General features: G+C 41.1%; 1 protein-coding gene across 2 annotated transcripts in view; it reads left to right on the top strand.

The window, feature by feature from the left end:
* NELL1 (neural EGFL like 1) overlaps positions 1-20,401 on the top strand; it is an 812,319-nt gene that overhangs the window by 170,752 nt on the left and 621,166 nt on the right. For both annotated transcript variants that reach the window (XM_077866205.1, XM_077866204.1), the window contains exons 6-9: positions 4,031-4,103; positions 4,712-4,794; positions 11,690-11,824; positions 12,771-12,873. In XM_077866205.1, the coding sequence (XP_077722331.1) occupies positions 4,031-4,103; positions 4,712-4,794; positions 11,690-11,824; positions 12,771-12,873 (394 nt within the window). The remainder of the gene's footprint in view (positions 1-4,030; positions 4,104-4,711; positions 4,795-11,689; positions 11,825-12,770; positions 12,874-20,401) is intronic.

Genomic DNA, 20,401 nt, shown 5'->3' with positions numbered 1-20,401 from the left:
CGGTGCCTGGTGAGCTGAGCGCAGGAGGTAGAGGCTGGCAACAGGTGAATTCAACAATGGAAAAAGCCTGTCCGTTTTCCTCCCCTTCCATCTGTACTAATAGTAAAACTTTATTAATTTGGGCTTTGAACTTTAGGGATTTATTTAGGTTCTCAGCTTGGCTGAGGTTTAGCGTTGCAGGAACGATGTGGAAACGGATCATTTAGCAAATTAATAGTGTAAATAAGATTGCAGGGGGGGAATATTAAGCTACCTGAAAGCATCTTTGTTTGCCAGCCTTAAAACAACTATTTCAGCAAACTGTTAGCCTTTAATGCAAATAATTTATGTTCAGTTGATTAAGTATTTACCCATTAAAGCAACTATGATAAAACCTCATTTTGATAACAGGACTTTGTTCTAGCAACATCTTTTTAGGTCATGTAATGATGAGATTTTGTCTTATGATCTGTTTTCTCCTAAAGCCATGTTGGAGTGGGTTAGCACTGGTCTTGGAATTAGTAGACTAAGATGAAGGCGTCCTTTAGGAAAAAAGCTATTTAAGGTAGCAAAGCCTTAGGTTTTTTGTAGGTCAGCTGGCCAGATAATCTGGCCCTGCATCAATAATAATAATAATAATAATTTGATACATTGGGTGTATCAAAATCACCATGCCAGCTTCTTCAATATATATATGATGTTCTCCTCAACCTTCTCTAAAATTCTAACATGTACCCCCAGTTTAAAAACTGATATCCTACAAGAGCTTTGAAAACTCTACCATCTATGAAAATGATATTGCTCAATATTCTACAATTCATAGTTTTTAGGAATTTGATGCTTTTCAAGGATGCAAAGTGCCTGCTATGTGAAATATAATACAGTAGGAACTGCAGGGGACCCTGAGATGAAAATATGACTTTGCCTCCGTGGTGTCTATAATCTAGTAATTCTGTTGGTTGTAGTTCAGTTCCAAAGTGCTGAGATTTTATTCATATGTTAGGATTTGGATGTTGCTATTTTTACCACTGTGAACTTTAATGAGTAAAGCTTCCTGCTTCTCCCCATCCTCCAAAAGAAAAACAACCCACAAATGATGGACAGTGGAGCAGGGATTTTTTTTTTTTTTTTTGGGGGGGGAGCTCTTTAACATTGAAATTTCCTGGGCTCACCCAACCCCACTAAAAAAGAATTTGAGGGATGACCTAGGAATCTGAATGTTGAACTTGAGATATTTACTCAAATTCGTGTTTATACAAGGTGATTCTTAAGAAACTCAGTTTGGGAAGCACTGCCATGATTAATGATATGAAATACGCATGAATCTGAAAAAATGAGACCAGGTGGGGCCAGCTAATAGATGCACTGCTAGAGTTACATTTTTCAGTAGATATATTTAACGTTAGAAGAATTTTTATTCATTCTTCTCTAATTCTAATTTCATCTTTGGGAGAAGTTGCAGTACTTGAAGGAACATTATTATCAATAGAAATCCTTTATATAGTTAGATAACTTTCCTGTGAGAAATAAGAGTTCGCTCCTATGTGGGTTTATACTTTATAAAACTCTTTTCATTTTCTAAAGAAAACTACATGATTAGCAAATGCTACTTTTATTGACAAAGGTTCAGGTACAGAAGAGTTCATATGGCAACTCAATGCAAACCTTCTGGGTTTTGTTTTGGGAAAAGGTGCTAGGGTGTGTGTGTGTGTGTGTGTGTGTGTGTACATGCTCAGACTGCTTTGGGTCACATCTGGCATTTGTATAGTGTATGACCATCCTCCTTTTAGTCTAGTGTGGAATTACATCCATTCAAATAAATTACATTTCCATCTTGACTTATTTGGCAAGAACAAGTATTCATACCAGTATGTGGGCTGCCCTCATGACCTTTCCTCAAAAACAAATACCCCAGTGCTTTGAGTGTTGGTGTTAAAGGGCAGTGAGGAGCTGTCAGCCTTGATTTCTGTTTGTGTTCAAGTCAGCATCATTGACCTTCACCTAATGATCTGTGTAACACCCTCGTGTGGATCAGATGAAAAGTGGAAAGGCAGGTGATGATGGAGGCAGGTAGAAGGAAGGTGCGGGAGAGGCAATTATATTGTAATTTACAGTGTAACTAAAATCAGTAGTCACCTTTAAAGTAGGAAAAGGAAATCCGGTATGTACTAAATTCTGTTGCTACTAAGTGAATAAAGGGGGGATATCCTTTTCGAATGTGTTTTCCATTCATTTTTAGAAAGGTAATTAATACTGTGTCTGGGTTTCTGAGTGCCATTTCTATGGCTGATTAAAAATAGGAATGATTTAGGCTTTTCTGATGAATAGGTAATAGATGGTCCTGATCCTTCCTGAGTCTTATGCTTTCTCCACTTCCACATCTCCCAGGGAAATCCACTGTCCCCGGCGGCCTGTGAATCTGTTTCAGTGCGGGAGGTCCTATGTCCCGGGAAACCCTAAACCCTGAGCAGACCTGGGATAGTTGGTCACTATGAATTCACCATATTCAACCTCTTCAAATCAGACTGATGTTTTTAGATGTGTCACTCCATTTTCTACAATGATCTTTGATGGAAATCTATAGCTTTGTCTAATTTTTTGTTTAACTTGAAAGGAAGTGAGAGCATAGAAATGCAAAGTGTGACAATCTTGGTTTGAAAGCCTTGGTTTCACTGACCCAGGACTCGAGTCCTGGAAGGATCCTTAGCTTTTGTGTCCAGTCTTTTTTTTTCCAGAGGAAGCAACTGAAGCTCAGAGCAGATGGTTGACTTACTGCTTCAAGTTCACTCAGTTAACTTGAGATGGATCCAGAACTTGAGCCCAGGTCTTGTGACTTCCAATCCCATGCTTTTCTCATATTGCTCAAAAGTTCTTGAAAGGTACCTTGGGCACCTAAAGGCATTAACTTGCTGTGAGAAACTGAGCAGCCTCATGCCAGGAAGAAGCTGATTGACTTAGATGGTGCTCTTTTAATTGCTCTCTGGAACTCCCCTCCAAAAGACTATGAATTCATACTGAGGAGCAGTGGCAGGGAGTTCCTCTCCATGGAGAGGCTGTCTCCTCCTATAATCACAAATGCTGCATCATCCTCAGAGGAAGAGGTTAATAAGTATATCCAACTCTAAGAAAGAGGTTCTATGATCTTGTTATTTCTACTACTGTTTCCAATTCATATTTTATTTTGCAATAATAAGCAGAAAACAGCCTTTGTTGACTACTTTCTATATAGAAGATGAGCACATAAATGTTACCCCTTCTGGAAGACTTTCAACACCGTCTTAAGCCTATATTTTATTTACAGATTAAGCTCAGTATTCTGAACGGCTTCTGTATCTTCCATCTGTTCTGTAATATCTCTTCCATCAAATCAGGAAGAAAAAACAACCCCTAAAACCAAAATCTTGACAGTCAACTTGAAAAATCCAAAAGCCAAGTCAATATTTTCATTGCAAGATGGCAGCTTCAATGACTTTCTTAAATCAGGGCTGTTTTTCCAAGCTAAGTTACAGAATTAAAAGACTCCCTTTCTACTCAGAGTGAGATGTTGAGCAAGTTTTAAGACTCAACAACGAACACTCTTGTTACTCGATTAGCAGAGAGCGAAGATTGTTATGCAATTCTCTCCATGTCTTCCTCTATTTCCTTGACTAAATGAATCAAAACATTTTAGTCTCTTTGAATTGTCTCTTCTCCCAGGTCAGCAAAATTTAATGTTCCAGGATGACTAAGGCATTGAGGAAATTATTTCATCAGTGCCTTTTTGGTCCAATAGTTGAAGAACATTTACTGGTAGGTCATTCGTGTTATAATGTCATTAGCATCCACCAGTGGTAACTAATGATAGCTTTCTCAAGGCAAATGTCCTTTCTGAGATTTCTGAAAGACGATAGTTTAGAGTAGTTCATTGGGGACTAAGGTAAACTTACCTTCTGAATGAGGATACCAGTGTTGTAAAAAAATAATGTGCCCTGCAGAGAGTGTGTGACTGCACAGGGGCATTTGGAACTGGTGACTATAATCTTGATCACCACCTCTCTCTTCTCTTATAAAGGGAATCATCCAAGATGGGAAAATCATCTTTATGCCAAATGGATACATAACTCAATGTCCAAACCTGAATCGCAGTAAGTAACAACTTGAAGCATTTATAAATTTCTAATATTATATAATTTAGTGATAATAGACATGTCACACAAAGCATAAAAAATGTTGGCTTCTGAGGTAGTGGGGATAGGGAGATAATTTATTGTCTATACTATATACTTCTGTGTCTTTGAAGCTTTAAAAAAGCTCATGTGCTTATAGAATTACCATTTGAAGGTGAGAAAAAGACTACGTGAGCAGTTTGGGTCCTGTAGATTGATACAGGAAGTTAGGCTTAATAAGATAGTATCAATAGTAAACATTTATTTAAATTCCTTGGCTTAGATGTGAGCTTACTTTCTCCTCTTCTATAACGATTCATTTTTCCAGTCACCTCTCAATAAAAATGAGGGCTTAATTTTAATTTAAAAATGTCATATTGGCTTTTCAGTTAATAGTCCTTTTTCCTTTTTCTGTTAATAAAAGGAAAAGACCAAGACCTGAAATCCTGGGTGATTTCACTCCAATTGCAAAGTAATACTTAACCAGAAAAGCAAAAACCCTTTGACATAGCCAAGCAACTACTGTTGTAAAAATCTCTTTATTGTATTAGCACTGTATCAACATTTCTTATATTTTCTCTATTGAGCTTGTCCAACTTGCAGTGATTTCTTAAGCCTGGTGCAAGGAATAATGGATTTGCAAGAGCTTTTGGCCAAGATGACTGCAAAAGTAGGTATCTAAATTTCACTTATGATGTTTCATTTCTTTCTCCATCCTATCTGGAATTTCAAGCGATATGCTATAATGGAAACATTTTTAGCCTTGGCATCTGCAGTGTGTTACAATAAAAATGGTTTATTCTTCTTTGAAATAGGACTACCTATGGTAAACACAACCATTTACCTCTTTGATACTATTAGGCTATATCAAAATGTTTATTTGAAAAATGTTTGGAAGAAAGGGGCCATATGTATCACTGTAGATTCCTTGGGAGAGGAAAAGGGATTTGCCCACTGGCCATTCAACTAGTAACACTGTGAGATGATATATGATCAGAGACACTGCTGCTTATAAGCTAATGCGTTTTGAATGTAAGAATAATTGCCAAGAATCAGAGGGGCAAAAATAGCCAGGTTAGGAACAGATTACTGTCACGAGAAGGCATTATATCACATGTCTAAGATGTGATTTGTTTCAAGACTGGTCTTGAGTTAAATAGTGAAGGAGGCCAAGTTTGCCTCTTAACACATTCAGTTTTATAACTGTGCATCTTTTCCTCCTCTCCATCATCTACTTAACAAGCATCTTTCAAAGGTTTGCTGTTTGCCAGGCACTGTGTCGGACACAAAGGAGGCCAAAATGAACGAGACGTGATTTCTACCCCTAGAAGATATCGAGGGTGGAGCAAAAAATGTAAACAATTAGGAGCTTTAATATATGAAGTTTAAATTCATAATGAAAAGTCCTGAGCACTGTGTTGAAAGGCACTGAATAAATAGAAAATGTGTGTAATGCCGTTGTTATGATACCAATCAGTCGTGGACGTGAGTCCCAGCCTAGGGCGAAGACGTAATTAGGTTGGGCCTCAGAGACATTATATTCTGTGAAAGGAAGAATTTTAATAACAGTGAAAATGTACATTCATCCTGTTCCACCTGTGGCTATGACTGCTCCCAGCCATCAGCCATGGCACGTGGAAAAAAAAAAATCGGTGGGTTAGGTAAGTGTTTAGGATGCAGGGCTGTGCTTTGAACCCATTGGTAGTGCTGCCGAAGATAAGGTTTCTCTTTCTTACTGGGTTTTTGGCCAAGTCATCTTTTGTGTGGAAAGGAGAGAGGGAACACTTTTGTTACAGACCCTGAGACTGAGAGCTGAAGCATTAGTTTCTCACTTCAGAGTGCGGCAGTAACGTGAAATGCAGCCAATTATTTGGCTTCCCAGCTTGTGGCATAGAGACACTTGTATTTTATATCGTCTGGAGCAGCTTGATCTCAATAGAGTTAATTAAATTTTAACTTGCTACCAAGTTTTTGGAACAAGAAACCTGCCACTCAGTCTCCGATGATTGTGGTTTCCTGGCTTTAAGGATAACCCTTTCTCATTCTCTCCTTCTGCAGAGAATGTCATTTTTCCCCCTCTTTTTAGCCATATATGATCTGGGAACCACATTGAGCTCTGTCCTCCAAATATTATTATGTAAAATGGGCATTTGTGAGGCAGAAGAAATTTAATTGTGGGCAATTTCATCCACTTTCTAAACTCCGCCTCTGGCACTTTGGAAGATTTATAAGTCTGTTTCTTCCAAACTGTGAATAGAATTATAATTAGAAAACCCAGAACTTCCATTTCACTGCAAAATTTTGGAATCTACAATCTAGAAGAGGAGAGTTGGTAAAGTTCTCCTAGAAAGGATCAGCTAGTTAATTTTAGACTTTGCAGGCCAAGAGGCAAAATAGAAAATATTGTGTATATTTAAATAATAATCACTTAAAACATAACCATTAAAAAGCGTAAAAATCATTCTTAGCTCACAGGCCATAGGAAAATGAGTGGCAGGCCACATTTGGTCCATGGGCCCAAAGTTGTCAACCCCCAATTTAGAAAAAGCTTGGAGGTCAGTCATACGAGTTAATATTTGCTATGTGTTACAGTGCTTAAATTTTTATATTCCCTGTCACTTTAATGCTCACAGCAGTCCTGTGAGTTGGGATTGATTTATTAGCCCGTTTCCCAAATGAGAAGACTCAGTTCCAGGCATGTTATGTAACTTTTCCCAAGACGATGGATGGCAGAGCTGGGGCTCAGGCTCAGGTTCTGAAAGCTGTGTCATGACTAAGAAAGTCTGTAGTTGGAGAAGGGAAGATTGGAAAGAGAAACAAAAGTCATAAAGAAGGAATAATTGATGGAGAAAGGGAAGTTGGCCGCTACCAGTGTGAGGATGGAAAGATGGGTGAGAACAGTGTGCAAATGGTAGAGAGGAATGCATATTCAGATGGTACCTGTTGGGAGTGAAACATGAGCATAGAGCTTCTAGTAGCTTTTGGAAGGGAAAGTCAAAGCAAGAACAAAGCTCCTAAACTCATCCTTTGGATTGTAGTTGATTGTTGTCCTTGGAAAGCTGTTGAGGTTTTGAGTCCTGGTTTCTGATGGTGTGTGTTTGTGGGAAGACCATGCAGGGCCACCTTCTATTACATGATCTCCTTAAAGGTTTTCAGATTGTAGAGGCTGCTCAGAATCACCCTGCAAACAGAGGATAGGCCAGGTGAACTCTCAGCAAAGAATTCTTTAAGAATTCTTAAGGAAGATATTTCCCTCTTGCCCATGCCAAGGTGAACAGGAGTCTTCTTTCTGTGCTTTGTGCAAACCTCACTTCCTTTATGTTAACTCTTAAACTGAGGCTATAGGCTTTTGGGGCCACATCTTCATGTAGGAGTTTAAGACATCCCAAGATGGGCAGACCCTATTCCCAACTCCTCTCCCTGCTCCCTGCGCAACCATCAGGGTGGGAGCTTGGAGGCTCATTAACCTTTTTCCAGTTGCTGTTTCCCCATATGTAAAAGGGCACAATTAATTTTGATTTTATAAAGATCCCATGAGACGAGGCAACTGAGATTTAAAGGTCTTGTTTGGTGTATGACACACAATAGGCTTTCAATAAGCTGTAGTTGTTCATTTTATATTGTTAAACCTAGAAAAAAAATTAGGCAGCCATGCGGGGAAGATGGTCACTAAGAAAGCGTACACCTTGCCTAGTGGGTTGGCATCCCAGAGCCTGGCAAAAGCTGTGAGTTGCCGTCAGGTTCCTGGTCCAGAGTTAGGTGGCAACAGGTCTTGGAAAGCGGCAGAAAGCCCTTACACTGTGTCCTGGTGGAAGCCATGGAATCCTACCAGAGAGCCAGCCCAGTGCCCAAGCTGGTCAGGAGTTGGTAGCCATCATCACATCAGACCTGTGCAGACACCCCATCAGCCCACGGGTCTGCCCAGGAGGGCTTGTTTCTTGACTCTTTTCAGGACAGGGGGTGCTTGAGAATGACCCTTGCTGAATATGGGACATATCATGGGAGCAGCTTGCATGTACCTCCAGGTGACAGGTCAGGGTACGTAGGAGCCCTCTTTGAAGAGTCCTGGCATTCTGGCAAAATTAACCTTTTTCAAGGTAGAGAAGGTGCAGGAAAAACTGTCTTCTGTCACCTTCCCTAAGCTGTGTACAAGAGCCCACCGGTCCCTGGCTTACTCTGGAAGTTCTCTCAGGTAGTCTTGACATTGTGGTAACTACCCCATTGCTGGGGCAGGTGCGTTGCGATGGGGTCCGCACCTGTCTTGCTCTTGCCACCACCTGTGCTGCAATGACCTTCTGTCATCAAGCTCGGGAAGGAGAGATGCTGGAGGCTGGAAATTTCTTGATTACTTCTGTTCAAATCTTTGACAACCCTATTTATGCAGATCAAGCAGCACTTGGAGTGGCAGTTCAGCTTGTAACATACTTAATTTTAAGACTTTCATCGTTTTGAGGAGCTCAATAGTGATTTTTTTTTTTAGTTAAGCTTCAAGTTTTAACATAATAAAAGATTTTTTTCTCCTCAATGTAGCAAATGCCAAGTAAAGGTATTTCAAAGAAAAAGCGCAACCCACTGCACGACTAATGTACTCATCCATTTGTTGACCTCTTACTGTGAAAAAGGCCTCTGATGTCTGTCTTTGAATGTATAGAGTTAAGAATAAATGATTCTGTCTGTGGTTGCTTAGATAAATGCATGAACAAAGGTAAGAATGAATAGAGATGTAGATTTGCTCCTAGATCTATTTTGGATCTGTAGGCATCCTTGTAGAAAATGGCAGGTAGTGTAGAAATAGCTTTTGAAAATGAATTTGGGTAAATTCAGCATGCTGATATCAGTGACAAATTGTAATTCATTTTTCGGGTCAGAGTTGTTTTTCTCCTTTTAGTGTTCTAGTATCAAGGAGGGGGGAATAAAGGAAGATAAAGTTACATATTAAGTGTTTTTGAAAAATTAGCTTTTTTGCCTTAATATGTCTTTGCTTTTGTGTTTGTCTCATGGACTCTTCTTATTACAGAGATTAGGGCTTTTTCATCATTGCCAGAAAAGACTAAATATATTAAAAAATAAAACAGAGTTGGGAAGGGAAACATCTGCCCTGAGAATAGCTTCCACTAAAACTGAGTTTTCTTGGTATTGAGTTTTATAGGTGAGCATAGCTCAGTTTCATTGGACAGTATGGGAAATTGACAATACTGCCTTTAGGCAAATTCCTGGGTTTTCAGGAAACTTGGGCAGTCACAGAATTACCTTTTGGGTCATTTAGTCGTTAAGAACTTTCTCAGAGGGCTACAGACGCTAGATTGTTCCGGATTTTCAGAGTGAGGCTCATTTCTTCTCACAAATACCCTGTTCTCAGCTGCTCTTAGGAGGGATGCAGGTCTAGTTCAAGTTTTTCAACCCAAGGTCATCCATCAGTCACTACCTTTTGTGGGAACTACAGGCACTATAGAAATGAAGTAAAGGTAATATGCAATAAGTTACCACTTACTACGTAGTCTTACCGCTATGTGGTTTTACTGACCTGGCCTCCCCAAACTCTAAGGAGTGTATTTAGTGTGCTCCCTAGAGAATTCCCAAAGAACTTAATTATCATAGATTCTAGGAATTGTAATTAAGTTAGATTCATAGGTAATCTGAATTTTTGGAAGATTGTGCGTATGGGAGGGGGCCTTGTAAGCTACATTTTAGGCGTAGTTAACTCTCCATTTCTTTGGGGCTGATGATGGTGTGTGCGATTTGTCTAGCATCCTATTTGCTTTTTTCCCTGCCTGTTGGTACTGCCCACAAGACACAGATGAGGAACTAGTTTTCTTGGGAGATTCTAAAATTTTGTGTGTGTGTGTGTTTTTTTAAAGATTTTATTTATTCATGAGAGATAGAGAGAGGCAGAGACACAGGCAGAGGGAAGCAGGCTCCGTGCAGGGAGCCCAACGTGGGACTTGATCCTGGGTGTCCAGGATCACACCCTGGGCTGAAGGCGGCGTTAAACCCCTGAGCTACCCAGGCTGCCTGAGATTCTAAAATTTTGGAGGAAGAGAATGAAATAAATGTCAAAAGCCAAGTTTGGAATTGCATGGGGATTCCATCTTTAGACAGTAGTGCTCAGCAGTGCTGGTAGGAGTAATGGAGAGGAGCATGTATGGAATGGAACCATAGTTAGCATAGAAAGATGCTGAGAGTCCTCAGCTCGTATTCAACCATTATATCTAAAATGTTGGCTTGAAATAGTCTTATTTAGATCAGAGACTGTCTTGATCTCCTTTGTGGGGAAAATACAGAAGACAAGGAGGTTTAAGTATGGCCGAGAAAGAAAAGAGGAACTAGTGGAATTCTTAGGCAGTAGTATGTTTTTCAATCAAGGCAGTCTCTAAAGGAAAGGGAAAAATGGTAATGCTGCTAATGGATTGAGTTACACTTGAGTATGTGTGAGATTATGTCAGAGTTGAATTTTTTGCACCTTTTGTTTGAAGACAACTGCAGTAGGCTGCATGGGAAATGATCTGGAGAGAGGATTGGATTCCTATCATGATGAGCAATTCATGGTGTTGCATGTGATCAAGAGCAGGTGTGAAGACAAACTAACCTCAAATGTTTGAAGGGAGTAGATGGCTTAGGATGGGTTATGAGGCAAAACTAGGTCAAATAGGAAAAGCAGGGAGAGATTTCATAGCTCACATCGAGGAAAAGGTTTCAAACATACGGAGCTCACCAAAAAAAGTTTTTAAAGATAATGTCCTGTCACCATGAATGTGCAAAGAGAGACTGATGAGTTACTGGAAAGGGTTACTTGTCATGACATTCAAGCTTTATAACCCTTTTCAAATCAGAGCTTCTAAGGTTCTGTGATTACTGGATAATAGTTGGTTGACCTAGGAAAATGAGAAGTTTCTCTATAAAATCCTGATTTCGCCTAGGGGTTTGGTTGCCTCTCCTCATTTTTGAACATCAAAGCGGATTTCTGGGGCATTGATTCTGGGGTGGACGGGAGGTGGGGATGGGTTCTAAGCTGGGCAGAAACTAGATCCTTGTATGCATTTCCATTTTCCTGGCCTCAGCTCCCAGGAATTTTTCGTAAGAGAGGAAGCAGTGACTTCCAACCTGAAAACTGTGACACTGGTTAGTGTGTGAACACAGAGCGAATGTGGGAGATAAATATAAGTACATTGGAGTTGTTGATTAGATCTCCCGTAAACATTGTAATGAGTCCTGGAGAATGCATTCATTATGAGTGCTTCTGTGGGGCTTGAGCTGAAGCACACATGTTTATGTACACCCATGAGGTCCCAAGATACAGTTTAATGTCCCATTTGGTGCTCATTAGACCATAGGAGCCAATATGTCTTCAATTTAAAATGATTCCACCTCAGGTTGTGTGTGTGTATGTGTGTGTGTGTGTGTGTGTGTGTTTTAAATAAGCGGGCTGAGATGAGTAACTTGCTCTGAGCATTTTTTTTTTCTCCTCCTACTTGGATTATTGTTGTTGTTTTTTCTTGTGGCTATTAGCTTTGTTAGGATAATGCAACTGAATGAAAGAAATTACACCTAGTAACTCTTATTTGCAGTTAAATTATGCAGAGACGAGACTTAGTCAGTTGGAAAACTGTCATTGCGAGAAGACCTGTCAAGTGAGTGGACTTCTCTATAGAGATCAAGACTCCTGGGTTGATGGGGATCACTGCCGGAACTGCACTTGCAAAGTAAGCTTCTTTGTTAATAAACATAGTTGTAAGGGGGCATTTTCACTAGTTGCTGTATAATCTGGCCTTGTAATAAACAATGCTGGCTCTAAAAAGCCGGTATGATCTTTCTACTAAGCTCCTGCCTAGCAACCAGGGCAATTGTGAAGGGAACCTGGAAGAGTGCCATTTCATCTCTAAACACTTGGAAATTAAAATCCGCTTCCATGTGACAACACACTCTAAGATGACCTGACACTGTTGCTAACCAACTTACTGTTTTGGATTCGAGGATTGAGAATATCGAAGGGGGAGGAAGGGACTCCTGTGATTTTTCAAGCCACCTAACGGTTAGCTTCGTTCACAACTTTTCACTGCTAGGATAAATCTTAAAAGGGTGTATAATTAGTTTCTAGATGTTTTTATTACAATTTAGGAGGTATCCATTTCCTGTTTGAGACACTTGCAAGACATACCTCCCCCCGCCGACTTTCAGGATATCCATCATTTGTCTAGTCCCTCTGTTTCAGAGAATTCAAGAGCACCCCCAAAATTAGTATGTGAACTCTGTGCAATTGAAATTACTTGATAAATATCTGGTGACTGTCTTTGTTTGGGGAAAATACAAAATGGATTGTTAGAGCCTCGATACTGATTGACAGCATCTGCAAAAGATGTTATTTATGTTCTTGTAAAACCAGGCTTCTGTTTTCTTCCTAATCTCGTTAGCCCCCACGGGCAGGTGGAATGAAGCCAGTGATGTCTATCAGAAAAGTAATGGAGGTGGCCCCGGTTCATTTGGGCTGGAGAAAATGCTTCATTTGTGGTCCTGGAGTAGAGTAGGAATTCCTCATGCTGCTTCTCTCTCTCCCTGATGAAGTTTCTGGGATGAGATGTGAGCTTTTGCCACAAAGGGAAATTTCAAAGAGCACTTCTGAGATTGCTTTCCCTGTCCTTCCTTCTTCAGGGTGGTGCTGTCGAATGTCGGAGGATGTCCTGTCCCCCTCTCAATTGCTCCCCAGACTCCCTCCCCGTGCACATTGCTGGCCAGTGCTGTAAGGTCTGCCGACGTAAGTACTGACTGAGGGTCAGAGTGGTCCTCTGTGCTTTGAGATTTTTTTCCCCTCCTAATGTTCAGGCCCCAACTGATGAGCTTTGAGGACATGAAGTACCGGAAGTGGATGTTAAATATATGACAAGAAGAACTTACATGTTTTATTTATTTATTTTTAAAGATTTATTTATTTACAATAGACATATAGAGGCAGAGACACAGGAGGAGGGAGAAGCAGGCTCCATGCAGGGAGCCCGACACAGGACTCGATCCCGGTACTCCAGGATCGGCACCCTGGGTCAAAGGCAGGCACCAAACTGCTGAGCCACCCAGGGATCCCCAACTTACATGTCATAATCGCTTATGATGTACAGATATTTTACATAGGCTCTTTAAAAAAAAATCTCATATCAACTCTAATGACTATTCTTCCATTCTCTGTAACAGGAACTGGTGTTCACAGGGATTAAGAGCTGTTGAGGGTCAGACACCTGGTGTAATGGGTTGTATTGATCACAACTCCAAAGCTCCATGTGCTTTGGTCCTGCTCATTCTGAATGATGAAGTTAAGGGCCAGATCCTATGTTTAGGCTTTTTGAGGTCTTGGCCAGATTTCTTGTTACTAAAAGGCCTTTGTTAGGAATTACGAGATGAACTTCAGTTAAGATACTGAAACAACTTCTTTCCAAGTTGGCTTGTCCAGGTTACAGGATTTAAATATTCTTTCTTTGTTTTGCAAGGGCACTACTTCAGATGAAACAGTGAAATGAGCCTGGAGGCCAGCCGTAAGAGTCAAAGCTGTCATTTAGAGTGCTTGGTGCGTGCCAGTTACTATGTAGGTGCCTCCCTTCTATTGGCTTACTTCCTGCTCACTGAGTCCTTTGGGTGGGGATTATTATCCCTGTTCTGCAGGAAGTGGAGGGAAGTGAACTTACCAAAGTCGCAACCCTGGTTAAGTGACCGAGGTGAGATAGGAAACTAGTTGGTGCCTGACTACAAAGCCCATCATCCTCTCAACAAACTATAGGGTCTTCTGTAACAAGAGGCTAGGTTAGAAACATGGCATCATTCAAGGTCTTTTCTCTACCCAAAATATAACATCACTGGGTCTTCAAAACACAATGGTCTAGCTTTTGGTCAAGAACACCCCGTCTCCTAATAGGACAGTGGAGGTGGGGATAGCTGGTCTGGTCATACCAGCCCAGACCTTTTTTTTTTCAGCCCAGACCTTTTGTGGACTTTATCGAAAGGGACTTTTGAATATTCTTCCTCCTTAGGGTTGGCACATTACACCTATTACCCTGGAGGGTGGTACTTTGAATGGACCTAAAAAGAGAAACTTTGTTTTAAGCACTTTTAAAAGTCCTTTCTGACAGTACAGGTAGCTCAGGTGCCAAGATGTTGACGTGATACTTTGATCCCATGATGGAGAGATTGGTAGATATAGAATATTTTTTCCCCCAATCTTGATATTCTATATAACTGTGAACAGAGGAAGGGGAGGAAAACTACTGGGAATTTGTTTAAAAAGTGAGTTCTTTTCAGTCCATGGTCTTGAGTTTTCTGGACAAGCCTGAATACTGTCTCTCAGAAGTTGTTTGGACACTGGAATAGATGAGTCTTTCAGCTGTTTTGTGTTTTAATCTTTTAATTTTCTAATTATAAAAGCAGTGTGTTTACCTGTGTAACATTTGAACTCAAAGAGGAGTAAAGATGACAGAAAAATCTCTTATACTACTACTTGGAAACTATCACACTTGAAATTTCAGTGGATTTCATTTTTAAAATTCTATTTCATGTGAAGTTGCGATCTTATTGTGCAGATAATTTCTATCCTACTTTATTGACATCTGTATATATAAGGGCTTGAACTCACGACCCTGAGATTGAGTGGTAGGCTCTACCAACTGAGCCAGCCAGGCAGGGACCCTTGTTGACTTACTGTTATCACTTGTGTATTCCTGTGCTTTAAAGAACACTGTATAAACTTCTTTAAAAAAACTTATTTAAATTATTAACACATAATATATTATTAGTTTCAGAGGTAGAGTTTAGTGATTCATCAGTCCTCGGTAACACCAGTGCTCATTGCATCACGTCCCCTCCATAATGTCTACCGCCCAGCTGTATTAACTTCATTCTGATGAGCGTCAGGGTGTTATAATTTTTGGCTCTTGCCTGCATAACTTATTTAACCATTCCCCAATTGTTAGATATCTAGCTCTCCCACTTTTCACTTACAAATTACTCAGTAATGTATATTTATAGAAAACACATTTTGTATTTTATATTTTCTTAAGATACGGTTCTCCAGAGTAGGGTCAGTGGGGCAAACACTGCCATTTTCAAGGCCCTTGATATATGTCACATTGTCCCCTCCGAAAAGTGTCGGGGGTAGTCACTTTTCTTTATTCCAACTCATTTGAGAGTTTTGTTTTGAAAAATATTTTAGCAAGTTACACGATTTTACCAGCATGCTCATATACAGCTCACAAAGACATCAGTGCCTGTGTTTTTCTTTTTCTTTTTCTTTTTTTTGGTTTGTTTTCTTTGTTTTGTTTTTGCTTTTTTTATTTTTTAAGATTTTATTTATTCATGAGAGACACACAGAGAGAGAGAGAGACACAGGCAGAGGGAGAAGCAGGCTCCATGCAGGGAGCCCGACGTGGAACTCAATCCCGGGTCTCCAGGATCACACCTTGGGCCGAAGGCAGGCGCTAAACCGCTGAGCCACCCGGGCTGCCCTGTTTTTGCTTTTGTTTGGAATTCATAGCAATTTAGCTAGGCAGAACTAATTTTCTCAGCAGCTCCGATTGGTGGTTTGGTATATTTGTAGTTTAACAAAATGGTAATAAAAATAAGTGAATGAACACTAGTTTAAAAAAAAGTAACCGAAAACAAATGATAATAAAGCAAGTCTGGAAATTATAAAGGTTAAGAACCCTCTAGCTTAGACGGTTTTCATTTCTTCATAGTTTTTAACAGAAATATGCATTAGGCAGTTACTGAGTGCTGGTGCCTGGAGTCGTGATAAATGAGCCCTCTGAAGCAAAGAGTGATTTACAGTGTCTAGAATTCTCTGTGCAGTCACATTAGGCAGGTGGAGAAGGCACTTTATCAGGACATAGAGGATGGCTTGTGGGACAGCGTTGGGGCAGTTGGCGGGATATCGGCAGTAGGCCTGGGGTGCTCCCTGGAAGAAGTGGAGCCAAGCTAAACATTTCTAGGCTTCTGGAAGATGACTGTGGTGAGTCAAACAGTAGAGTTGGAGCAGAGGAGAAGGACGATTAATAAAGCATAATTCCAACACTAGTAGATAGAATTTCTAGAAGTCCCAAGTACCTTCATATCAGAAAAAGGAGGGAGGTTTACTTTGGTTGCCCCTTCCAGATAGTTTCCTAAGCTACTGTTTGGGTGGAGCAGTTTCTGGAAACTCTGAGAAAAGGTATTGATCTGGCTCAGGCCAAAGGATCTGATACATAGGAGCAAAAGGTTTTGTTGGCTGACTTATCATGTTTTCATGCACTTGTCATGGCCTCAGGAGCTGCAGCATTTACAGATGGGGGTGTCTGTTTGGAAATAGGAAAGAATTTGGTTTAAATGTTCATGTCTTAGTCCATTGATTGGAAAAAGTGCTTTGTCCTTCTGTTCTGATCAAAAGGTTCAGACATTGATGCTGTCTCCAAGAGCAAAGTAGCTTTCAGAAGGCAGGTTTCATACCTTGGTACTATGATGTTCTTCTTTCTTCTTCCGAAGCCTCAGGAATAACTCAAGGGAGCCTTCTATAGATTCATCAGTTGTGGACGTGATGGTCCAGGAAGTGGTGTAGGAGTTTACTCCTTTTAGGAGGCCCCACCCTGACCTACTAAATCAGAATCTCTGAACAGCGGCACCCCGTAGGCTAGTATTTCAGTAGACAAACTTGAAAACTATCATGGGGGTGGTGGGAGTAGGGAGAAGATGATGGAGAGGGAATCTGCAGTTATGCAAAATAACAATTGCAAAGGAAAAGAGCTGGTAAAAAGAAAAGTCTTTTTGGTAACAGGGTTTCGGTAGGCGAGAAGTAGAAATCTGCAAAGGTGGGTTGCGGATGAGTGAGGACAATGGTCTTCCTTTGAGCTCATGCAGTCATTCTTACTCTCCCAACACTGTCCTTCCCTCTGGGTACAACAATGTGCATGTGTGGTTCGTTTGTTCTATGGCAGACACTGCGTTGAGCCCTTCCAGTGACCCAAAGTCAGTCCCTACTAGTATCCTCATTTTACAGGTGAGGAATTGAAGCACAGAGGAGTAACTTATCCAAGGTTTACAGCCTTGGTAGAGCCAAAATAAAACCCAGGTGGTCTCTGGCTCCAGAGCTGATGCTCCTAACCCATGTCCTCTTCCCACTGCTGTCCAGAGAGATGTAGGCGCCACCTCATTACAACAGAGTATTGTGTAACAGGCACACTGTGTAAGAAGCAGAGGTAGCAGAGAGAAGGGAGCAATGAACTCCATCAGAACTGTGTGTGTGTGTGTGTGTGTGTGTGTGTTAGGAGCACTTCACAGGGTAAATAACAGCTGAGTAGGGTGTTATCAAATAAACAGGAGTTTGCCATGTTGACTATGTAGGTGAGAACACATCTGACACAATAATATGTGCAAAAATCAAGGAAGCAGACATTGCATTGATTTTGGTAGTCAAAAGCAAGTTTTGAGGGGAGGGCTGGGGCATAATCAAAGTGTTTCACAAAGTCTGGTGCATTGGGAAAGCCAGAGGTAGGGTGGGTGGGTATGGAATTCAGGGATATTCCACGTAGAAGTAATAAAGCCGACAGACCACCACTGCCTGGGGAGAGGAAAAGGATGGATGTGAGTGATGACCAAAAGGTCTGGCGCACAGTAGGTACTCCTTAACTTTTTTTTTTTTTTTTTTGGGTGAGACAGATGAATGAGGGGCAGAGTGTCTGTAAAGGAGAAGTTGCCAGGTTTTGAACAGGAGCCTGTAGGGAACTCCTAGTGTGATGAACAGAACTAAGACAGGTGGAAGAAATAGTGCAGGGAGCAATACATTCTGTTGGGCATGTGTGAGTTGGAGATACTGCAGGGACAGCCAGCGTGATGCGGGCATCTTGCTCAGAGAGGTGGTATCTGGAGCCAGATCTGTGAATGAACTCATTGAGGCAGGGAGGACTCTTGGGTGTTTAACCGAGCTGCCTGTCTCCTTCAGAGTGTAGTACAGAGTGCTGGTTTTGATATTCTGACCCACTGATTGCCAAGGGATGGCTGGAGTGTGTGTAAGGTACAAATACCTAAATATAGACAGAGCAACCTAGTGTCCATATCTGACAGGGGTGCCAGCTCCTACCTGTCAGTTGTCTATAAAGTGTGCACCCAGATGGCAAAAGTGTCCATTCATTGCCCTGGAGAAATCAGATCCAAATTTGAAGGGCCTGGGTCTGTGGGTGCAAGAAAATGTAGTTGGATAACTATTTCTCTACATCCTCAGTACATTTGTTTCTGACATCACAGAGAAGTCTGCATTGGTGCCAGGTTTCAATTTCATGGTCATACACTGTGAAATACTCTAGTTTGCATGTCCCCGGTGTGATATGAAGGGCTTCAGGTATCCATTTACATTTCTACTCATATTGAAAGCTGTTGGAATGGAGTCCCAAATGCCCCAGCCAAAGGCACTGGAGCCTGACTCCCCTTATGCTTGAATTTCCTCCGACATCAAAAATAAGCCTTTTGGATGTAGATCAAGAGGTGGGATAATGAGGATTGATGTTAGGCATATGGAGGGCAGTGTCGGAATAGGAGGGGTACTGTCAGAGAAATGGGGGTGAACATGAGAAAGCAGGGGGTGTTTGGGTGACTTCCAGTGGTGATCCTGAAAGCTGTCCTCAGAGAATTTCATTGATAGTTGATATTGTAATCACCTACACATCCTGCACCAGTGCAAATGGCTGAGGCATGCAGCATGACGTTGATATCATTCATAGTCCCCAAAGCACCCTACTATGTGAGGACATAAAGTTCAGTGGACATTTCATTTTAATACAGGACTGGTAATTTTGAGGGATGTTACTCTGTGTGTGGCATGAATGTAAACAGTAAGACATCACTATCTCCAGACAGGCTCATCCTAAAACTCCTACTAGAGGAGAGGAGTCAGGCAAATGTCTTAAAACAGGGTAACAAGTGTGCTCCTAGCATTTTGTGGGGGGCAAGGGACAAAATGAGGAAGAAAGTCTATTTCTTTGCTTCCCAGCTTGGGCCAAGAAGCAGATGGCAGATTTGACACCAGCGCATTTAGCAGAACTGTCACTCTGGAACAAGCCATCTTGCCAAGTTGGCAGCAGATGTGTTTGGGAGTGTGGGAGTTTATTGGACAGGAATTCCAGGCCCTTGGAGGATGTGTGGTCTCACCATGTGCATGTATAGGAGAATCTACATCATCATTAGGACCAATGAGTCATGGTCCACTGATTGATCATGAAAATTGAGGCATACACAATGGTCATGGATAACTTTTTAAAGGAAGGGAAGAGGGTTTGATCTAGAAAAATTTATTTTTTCTGTTGTTCTTGTTCTGAAACTCTTGATACGTGCTTTTAATGTTTTAAATCATATTAAATAGCAGAAAGAACTCTTATTTGAGAAGCAGAACTTTTGACTGGTTTTCACTACCAACTATAGGCACATTAATTCTAAAATTACTAATTGTTATTAACAAAAAGTCCAGAGAGACACTGAGCTTGGGACTGGAGATGAAATGATGAAATAGACCTGTTTTCTGCCCTCATGGAGATTATCGTTAGCAGCAGAGATGTATAGTGAATTAGGCAACTGAGAGAAAATGTGAGGTGTTAGAGCTAGATCCAGAGTACCACAGAAGCACAAAGTGAGGGCAGTTCACCAGTTTGGAAGTCAAGAATAGCTTCTTGCTGCAAGTCAGGCTTACATTGAAATTGATGGGTATAGAGGATGGGGGGTTGCCAGGGGAAGGGGAGGGATGAGGCTGCCTATTTCTGGAGAAGATGATAATGTGTGCAAATCCCAAATGTAAAGGAGAAAGTGTGGCCAGGGTATATGTGGAGGTTGAATGTTTGGGGTGGTGGTGGGGGAATAAATGCAGAGGAACTGATAAGCTGTGAAACATGAAAGAGAAGGAAGAGCTACCTGAATGGCTTTGTTGAATTAAGGAATTTGGAGTATGTTCTGAGGGCATTAGCGACCCATGATGATTTTAAAACATGGCCTCATATTATAACAAAATATGTCTGACCATTGTATGGGGAAGAACTCAGTAAGATTGAGACCGGAACATGGGAGACATAGGAGATGGTTCTGGGGTACTAAAGATGGGGCTGGGAATGAAGATAGTTGCAGGTGTAGGGACTAGACAAAAATAGGTTGACTTGAGAAACTTAAGGAGGAAGCATTGTTGGGATTTGGATTATGATTGGATGTTGGATTGAGTAAGAGGGACAGGTTAAAAGGATCCCAGGTGGTAGAGTATGGGTGCTAGGTGTATAGTGGTGCCACTCATGGAAGGAGGT

The sequence above is a fragment of the Canis aureus genome, chromosome 23 (genome assembly GCF_053574225.1).
Source record: "Canis aureus isolate CA01 chromosome 23, VMU_Caureus_v.1.0, whole genome shotgun sequence".
Lineage (NCBI taxonomy): Eukaryota > Metazoa > Chordata > Mammalia > Carnivora > Canidae > Canis > Canis aureus.
The sequence above is the reverse complement of the archived record's forward strand: the minus strand, read 5'-3'. Positions and strand labels throughout refer to the sequence as shown.